The 9311-nt window shown below is 42.4% G+C and overlaps 1 protein-coding gene across 1 annotated transcript; it reads right to left on the bottom strand.

Annotated features, from left to right (window-relative positions):
* Positions 1 to 3698: 3698 nt before the first annotated feature.
* LOC139372457 (histone deacetylase complex subunit SAP18-like) lies at positions 3699 to 9311 on the bottom strand. Its single transcript, XM_071112180.1, has 4 exons — positions 9159 to 9311; positions 8780 to 8889; positions 7626 to 7748; positions 3699 to 4475 (listed from the first exon to the last, which is right to left on the bottom strand). Exons 1-4 carry the CDS (start codon positions 9228 to 9230, stop codon positions 4310 to 4312), a joined length of 471 nt encoding a protein of 156 aa, XP_070968281.1. The 5' UTR covers positions 9231 to 9311; the 3' UTR covers positions 3699 to 4309.

Raw genomic sequence — 9311 nt, forward strand, 5'->3', positions numbered from 1 at the left:
GTTTAAGTCCAGGCTCTGGCTGGACATCTCAAGGACATTCAGAGACTTGTCCCGTAGCCACTCCTGCGTTGTCTTGGCTGTGTGCTTGGGGTCGTTGTCCTGTTGGAAGGTGAACCTTCGTTCCAATCTGAGGTCCTGAGCACTCTGGAGCAGGTTTTCATCAAGGATCTCTCCGTACTTTGCTCTGTAAGCTTTCCCTCGGTCCTGACTATTCTCCCAGTCCCTGCCACTGAAAAACATCCCCACAGCATGATGCTGCTAACACCATGCTTCACCGTAGGGATGGTGCCAGGTTTCCTCAAGACGTGACGCTTGTCATTCAGTCCAAAGAGTTCAATCTTGGATCATCAGACCAGAGAATCTTGTTTCTCATGGTCTGAGAGTCTTCAGGTGCCTTTTGGCAAACTCCAAGAGGGCTGTCATTTACCTTTTACTGAGGAGTGGCTTCCGTCTGGACACTCTACCATCAAGGCCTAATTGGTGAAGTGCTGCAGAGATGGTTTTCCTTCTAGAATTTTCTCCCATCTCCACAAATGAAGTATTTTTGTATTTGCAAAAAATTCTAAAAACCCGTTTTCGATCTGTGATTATGGGGTATTGTGTGTAGATTTGTATTTCATCCATTTTTGAATAAGGCTGTAATGTAACAAAATGTGGAAAAAGTCAAGGGGTCTGAGTACTTTCCGAATGCACTGTAAATAGATAGAAACATAAATAGATAGGTTGAGAGAGAGAAGGGGGAGTAAAAGAGAGAAAGAGAGAAAGAGAGAGAGAGAGTGAGTGAGTGAGTGAGTGAGTGAGTGAGTGAGTGTGTGAGAGACAGAGAGAGAGAGAGAGAGAGAGAGAGAGACAGAGACAGAGAGAGAGAGAGAGATGGGGGTGAGTCTCTTTCTTAATAGGTTTCCTTCAAACACACCTGCTGCCAGAAATACCATTTAATGTCAGCCGTCCGTATCAGACACACACACTGGCCCCTGTCCCATGAGCCTCCAGGGTAAGTTCAAGGTCGTCTTGCCAGGCTGATGCCATGGTCTGTGACTCAGACCAGAGTGGGTGGCTGAAGAGGCTGCCAGTAGAAGATGCACCCAGGCACAGGTCTGGACAACTCAATATTAGGAAGGCGTTCTTAAAGCTGCAATATGTAACTTTTTGTGTTATAGATCTGTCAATGTCATTGAAAGCAAGTCTAAGAAGCGGTGTATCTGTTCTATGTGCACTATTTCTATGCTTCCCATTCTTAAGTTTTGTGTTTGTGTCTTTTACTTATGTTTTTATACACCAGCTTCAAATAGCTGAAAATACTATATTCATGTTATGGGAAAGATATTTCACAGCGTTTTTGGTGTTACAATGATTATCTACACTATTCTTGCTTGTTTTTTCACACAAACTGAAATTAGGCTAACCATTCTAATTTTAGCAACAAAGAAATGCCGGAGCGATTTCTGCATAGTGCATCTTTAATATTTTGTATACTTAGTGTACGTCATAATAATGTTAAAATACAATGGTATTAGATTTTGTCCATTTTGATATCAACAAGTGTTTTTGGTTGAAAACAATAATGGCCAAAGGCAAGCCAAACTCTGTCGATAACTCTGTAGAGTCGCCCAGCCCTACTGGACTGGTAGCACCACCGCACACAGGGAAATAACTATTCATCTCAATTAGCCCGTTGGACAGTGCTCAGCTACGACTGAGTGGCTACTGGGCTGAGTACACCATCAAGTCAGAGATAGAAAATAAACACACACACATCTTGGCATGAGCACACTGTTGCATATGTAATATGATGGATGTGGCTGAATCAAGAGTGCACGTGCCTGTTAATATCATATCATCTGCAATTCTAATCTAATCTAGGATACTCACTGATATTAAAATCATTCATTTAATTGGCAAAGGGACTTGGGTGTGTGAGTGCTGCTTCATTTCTTCATTCATGTTCTACTCCTTTCTATCCATCCTGTCCATTGTCGCAGCTGTGTCTGTCTCACCAATGCAGTCCCACAATCATTGGTGTGCTTGCTCCTTAATTGGCAATTTCTCCAAGTGCCACACACCCAGTTGGGGGCCAACTATAAATAAACCCAGCGATTGCTCTCGGAGAATAAACAGGTTTCCCCCCCTTCACACACCCAGTTGGGGGCCAACTATAAATAAACCCAGCGATTGCTCTCGGAGAATAAACAGGTTTACCCCCTTCACACACCCGTCTGACAGCAGCGTGTCGAATGAATGAACCGGGAGGGCGTGCAGGCAGAGAGAAAACGCTCTCTCCCTAAAACATGGGCTTGTCTTTACATCTCTTCCCATTTACTCTGAATGCCCACCGTGGCCTCTCTGCGTAGCTCAGGTGGAATAACTCAGCCCATATTTGCTCTGATGAAAAGTGGTTTGCTCCTCTGATTCAAATGTCCGTTGTCATTAAAGCAAATTGCCACTGAAGCGTCAGTCTGTTGTGTTATTCTCTGTGATGTCTCTTCTCATTTCAGAGACACAATACCCATTACGCTATTACAGTATATAGTTGGCTCAATAACCCCAGTGACTGGACCACTGATCTGACATGACAACCTATTCCGAGGTTGTTCCAGTATATCTGAGAATCAACAGATCAACGGTGCTGTAAATTAGCCTTACCTAGAAGCATTATACTACAACGCTCCTGACTGTGGGTGATTCGGTGGTCAGCGTGTCACTGTTTTGTGTCTGTTCCCTGTAGAAACCATTGGAGGAATGAAATGGGAAAGTCACATCAAAACCGCTTAGCCTCAGATGAATATCTTCAGGAAATATGCATCAACTTACACTGCAAGGCATGTGTTGCCACATAGACAATGTTGACAACCACCACAAACAAATTGGGATGCCTTATGCAGATACGAGAGATGTAAGATAAGAAAAACATTATTGTCCCTCAGGGGACACAGCTGTAAACACCCTATATGGCCATGTTTTGATGTCATACTTGATTCTTATTTAATATGTGCAAATATTAATCTCTAATAAAACCCTCAATGGTGTCATAACCTTTTCTCAGTCTGATGCATCCAATAATAGCAGTGTCTAATGTGAATTAATGACTGGCAACATTAGCAGTGATGCATTATCAATCATCGGAGACCTTAGAACACAGAGACAGGAGCAGGTTTCAAAACAAGTCTTCAAACTCACTGAGGATTATTATATTAGAAAGAAAGCCATTGTCACTTTTTTTACACAATCATTTTTTTAAGCTACATCAGAATTCAAGACCTGGTCCCATGTCCACAAAGCAATTCAGAGTAGAAGTGCTGATCTAGGACCTGTCCATATATTTTAATTACGATCTAAAAGGCCAAACGGATCCTAGATCAGCACTCTGAGACGCTTTGTAGCTATAAGCCCAGAACATTAAAATGGCTATCCTTATTGGTAGAGTCGATCATAGATATAGAACAATTAGAATTACTGGCAACTGATATGTCTATAAGGTCTCTCCTAAGTGAAGTATAAGAGACATTCATCAATATAAAACATCCGATTCAATAACTGGATCCAAGCCAGATGAGCAGATGGCAGAGGGGTTCCCTGGCCTAGATGACAGTACAGGTTTGGTTCTGCAGGACCACAGGGATCCATCATATCTGTGATGCGCTCGCCAGCCCTGATGTTCCGTCCTCATTACGGCTGGATTCCAGAAATAAGGGGTCTAGTAATCACCATGCCAACAGCTTTATTACATCACTCTTCACAAGGAGGGGGGGGGAACAAAAAGAAGGGGGAAAAAGTATATTACAGATGAAAAAAAAAGAAACATTCCAAGAGAAGCCTTCGGAAACAGATGAGCTGGGATGAAAGGAAACAAGGCCCCAGATGGCTTCCTCTGTTCTAGTGGGAAGGGGTCTAGACTGGGTTAACAGTATGTGTATTAATGCTGCCCCCTATAGGAACCATTATGACATTGCAACAACCCCAACTACACCAGACAAGGCATTACACAAACACTCTTTCTGCTGGTATCGTTATAAAAAGGAATGACAGAAATTGTTTTAAGACGAAAGACGGCAACTTTATTTCACATTATCCAAGATGGGAGACAAGAGGGTAAAAAATTAACATGCATGTCTGACAAATATGATCTATCAGAAGATAAAAAGGCCCCAAAAAAAGCATGTATGTGGGGGACAGTGAAATCTGAAGGATGGCCCTATTGAAAGTCACGGTAGTCTCCTCAGTCAGTCAGTGTGATCAGAAAGGCTTTATGTATGTTTAGAGGTGGGTTTGGGTTTTGTGATATGATGGTTATGTTCAGGTGTGGATGCGTTCAGAAGGGCCTCCCCATGCCCATGCGTGGGTTAAGTGGGGGGGCTCTGTTGGGTGGTGTGATGGCTATGTCCAGGTAGTCTCCTATCTGGAAGCGCTGCGACTGTAGCGTCATGGAGTCATTTTCCCCCTTCCTGCCTGACACAGTGTTGCCGATGTCTTTCACTCTGTAACCATAGAGACCGTGGGTGAGACAACAGTACTTTCATAATGACATCATCCAATCAAACAACTGAGGTCATGTTTAAATACTTTTAAAAAAGGCAAACAGCCGATTTACCTAATCCACTGACCACCAAGCTGTTGATTTAAGGTAGTCAGCAATGCACAAAGCAAACAGCAATGTCAGGCCGACTTCCGCAACAACTACAGAGCATTCAGAATGTATTCAGACTCCTTGACATTCTCCAAATTTTGTATATGTTACAGCCTTATTCTAAAATGTATTAAATTAATTGTTTTCCTCATCAATCAACACACAACCCCATAATGACAAAGCGAAAACAAGTTGTTTTTAAAAAATATTTTTCTATTTTTTTAAAACATTTTTTTTTTTTTAAATACCCTATTTACATAAGTATTCAGATCATTTGCTGTTCCTATTGATCATCCTTGAGATTGTACAACTTGATTGGCGTCCACCTGTGGTAAAATCAATTGATTGGACATGATTTGGAAAGGCACACCTGTCTATATAAAAATGTCCCACAGTTGACAGTGCATGTCAGAGCAAAAACCAAACCAGCTCGAAAGGAATTGTCCGTAGAGCTCCGAGACAGGATTGTGTCGAGGCACAGATCTGGGGAAGGGTATCAAACATTTTTGCAGCATTGAAGATGGCCAAGAACACAGTGGCCTCCATCATTCTTAAATGAAATAAGTATGATACCACCAAGACTCTTCCTAGAGCTGGCCTCCCGGCCAAACAGAACAATTGGGGGAGAAGGGCCTTGGTTAGGGAGGTGACCAAGAACCCGATGGTCACCGACAGAGCTCCAGAGTTCCTCTGTGGAGATGGGAGAACCTTCCAGAAAATCAACCATCTCTGCAGCACTCTACCAATCAGGCCTTTATAGTAGAATGGCCAGACGGAAGCCGCCACGCAGTAAAAAAGCACATGACAGTCCACTTGGAGTTTCCCAAAAGGCACCTAAAGGACTATCACACCATGAGAAATAAGATTCTGGTCTGATGAAACCAAGATTGAACTCTTTGGCCTGAATTCCAAGACTCACATCTGGAGGAAACTTGGCAGCATCCCTACGGTGAAGTATGGTGGCATCATGCTGTGGGGATGTTTTTCAGCAGCAGGGACTGGGAGACTTGTCAGGATTAAGGGAAAGATGAACGGAGCAAAGTACAGAGAGATCCTTGATGAAAACCTGCTCCAAAGCACACGACTTCAGACTGGGGCGAAGGTTCACCTTCCAAAAGGACAACGACCCTAAGCACACAGCCTAGACAATGCAGGAGTGACTGCATTGGAGTCTATGAATGTACTTGAGTGGCCCAGCCAGATTCCGGACTTGAACTTGATCGAACATCTCTGGAGAGACCTGAGAATAGTTGTGCAGTGACGCTCCCCATACAACCTGACAGGGCTTAAGAGGATCTGCAGAGAAGAATGGGAGAAACCCCCCAAATACAGGTATGCCAAGCTTGTAGCATCATACTCAAAGACTTGATGCTGTAGTTGCTGCCATAGGTGCTTCAACCTAGTACTGAGTAAAGGGTCTGAATACTTCTGTAAAGTATATACACATTTTTTTCTCTATTTTTTTCAAATAAACAAATAAAATCTGATTTTCTATATCATTATGGGATGTTGAATCCATTTTAGAATAAGTCAGTAATGCAGTGGCATGAAGTGCACCTACGCAGATATTTTTTTGCCAGTGCAACGTCTTGCATTGCACTCATCTGAACCCTGCGGTTCATCCTGCTGCTCGTGACAACATGTCGCTGAGTCTCACTTTAATTAAGTCAGGTGTGTTACAGGGTTTCCATTAGCCAGCTAATGCCAGCTTTTAGCTAGAAAAAAAAAATGAAGCCAATAAATAAATGTTGCCAGCCAAAATTTAAAAAAAATCCAGTTGCAAAATATTACTTTTTAATCATTGATGTTAAGACCAGTGGATGGAAATACATTTGACTGAGATGCTTATCAGTCTATAGGTTCATTTGAATAATTTAGTGGAATTCAAGTTGTCCTGTGTGTATTTGTTATTCATTGTGTATCTTATTTATCCAATACAACTATCACACATGCATACACAGCCTATTTTAAGCGGGATTTCTCCTGCAGCTCAACTGGTTACTGCTGGAGTAAAACATGTGATTTATCAGCCCATTCAATGCACAACAATTTCTAAATGCAATTGCATGTTAACAGTTTTGGTACACGATTAAAGAGAGCTACCATTTTTATTTCTCAACTGGTAATTGAAGCACGCCTCCCATTCACTATGAAAGTGCAGGCCAACAAGCTATCAGCGCGACATCCACCACTTTACAATGTGAGCTGGAGGCAGTATGCATTTTGTTTTTTTAAATACTTAATTGTTTGAAACCTGAATATTTGATTTAATATTATGAGACATGTCTTACCTTGCTTCAAAGTAGCCTATAGGCAAAATCCAACCATGGAAACGTGGAGGCAATTATTTTATAAAGGCTTCATAGGCAGCGCGTGAGTATCAAGTTGGGGAAGCTTACAATTTATCCTACCATTTCTATCGTTCTGCCTGCTAGTTATATTTCCAGATACTCATTTTCTTGGACCAGTTTCATTTCAATAACGGTTTTGTTTCTCAAAATCATTGTGAAATGTTTAATCATAAAAATGTCAATTAAAATGTCATTGAATTTAAAAGTCGAGATCACCAGCCTCTGCCATATGGACACATTTTCAAATCTTCCTGGTCACGTTGTCCACCGCCACATTTTCCTAACAGAAACCCTGGTGTGTTAGCACTGGACTGGAACAAAACCGTGCACACCCTGTGTCCAAGATTATAGAGCACAGCGTGACTTCAATCTACAAGAGTCCAGTTGCTCTGAAGGTAGATCCAACAAAATGACATTGCCACGAGCAGCACCACAGATATTGAGATGCAAAACTTCGCTCTCACAGTATCTGCAGATGTGAATGGGTTCACATCACGCTGACACAGCGTGATAGCCATGGGACCAAAACAGCAGAGAAGTTGAGACTTGCGCTTCAACGCTCTTAAAACTGACCCACTACTGTTTACTTTGTGCCTCTGTCATATCGCTGACTCTACCTTTAAGCTAGGGCCGGAGAGTAATATACTAACCTGTAGCCATTTCTTTTGGGCTCAGGATAAACGATGGCGAAACCAAAGTGTGTTCCTTTCTTCCGAGCTTCAGGGTACACCTCCTTCACTAGGCTGGTCAGCTCCTTTAGCGAGGCATCCATCCTTCAGGAGAAGGACACAACATAGTTTTGATTATTGTGGTGATAAATTATGTAGCCATGGTACCCTGTATAATACACACAACACTACCACCAGTGCTCAACTTGGGCAGAGCAGAATGTCAGTACCACATGTTTTACTCCTTGAGTTCATGCACCTCTTATAGAATATTAGCTCAGAGGTATTGTGGCACTCCTGCACCTAAATATAAGCACCCAAAATGAGTACCGGTGTTGTGCCGAAAATCTCCCCCCTGCCAGAACCCCCCCCCCCCCTTTGCGTTCTTCATTTCTGCGACTTGTTTGCTAGTTGAGATTTCTGCTCTTCACTCAGATCTTAGTAGCAGAAAGCATTTCTCTGCAGTTCTGCTATTTGTTTCAAGTGTATGTGGCGGTTCAAGCTTGTATGGCGCCCTGGGTGAACCACCCTATCAGCGCCCGCCCCCAGGCCCCGTTCCACCCCGGCGGCTGCCCATGTCACCCGCACCGAAATCCATTAATGATTTTGTATTAGTCTATAAATAAATCTCTTTGCCAAAATTCGTCATCTCTCCCATGTCTTATTCAACTAGTATATTTTAAAGTGTAAGGAAAATAATTCAGCCATAGTTGTTCTGAAATGTTTATTGCTTGCCAACATTTTACTCCCTCTGTTTAACATAACACACATACATTAATTCATAATTTTGGTCTGGTTTGTTCTACATAAAGTATTTGACTCTAGCCAAAATGAATGAAATTAGAAGGAGGGTGAATTCTGGCAAAGGGAAGATTTTCAGCACAACCCCGGCACCTATTTCTGTCCAATTCGAGCACTGGCTATCACATTTAAAAAAATCTTTATTTATCTAGGTACGTCAGTTAAGAACAAATTCTAATTTACAATGACGTCTAGGAACAGTGGGTTAACTGCCTTGTTCAGGGGCAAACTACAGATTATTTCCTTGTCTTCTTGGGGATTCGATCTAGCAACCTTTGGGTTACTGGCCCAACGCTCTAGACCCTAGGTGCAGCCAACCATTTATATCTTCTTACCATGTGTAGATTTGCAGCTCACTTGAAGGGACTTGTCCTCGTGCGAATTCGTCCCCTCTGTGATGCCTGCCACCGTTGGTCGTAAATACCCGCAGCAGAAGAGGACACGTCTATAGACACACAAACAGTTAACGTTAGTTAGACAGGCACGTGGCTAGTCTCCTAGAAAATGCGGTAGCAGGAAAAAATATTAAATGCCCGTATAGCCACTTACAGAACTACAACCAATTAGTTGAGTTTTAAGTGTGAGTCACTTGCACAGTTCAAGCAGTGCAGCGGCGTTTGCTAGCACAGCAGGCTCGTTAATGCTAGCTAACGTTACGTTAACGAATTGCTGTCTCACAAACCAAGCGAAGATAAAACGCTTATAGCTAGCTACCTTTTCTCGGTCGATAGGCTTTTCGGGTATTTTTCGAATCTCTTCTTGTGTGATTCTTGATTCAAGAGCCATTTTAGGGAGTAAAGAATTAATTAATTGACGTTGATGCTCACACCAGAAGATTTGCAAACACTGTGCCAAATAGTTGTTTCC

This window comes from Oncorhynchus clarkii, chromosome 18 (genome assembly GCF_045791955.1).
Source record: "Oncorhynchus clarkii lewisi isolate Uvic-CL-2024 chromosome 18, UVic_Ocla_1.0, whole genome shotgun sequence".
NCBI classification, from domain to species: Eukaryota; Metazoa; Chordata; class Actinopteri; order Salmoniformes; family Salmonidae; genus Oncorhynchus; species Oncorhynchus clarkii.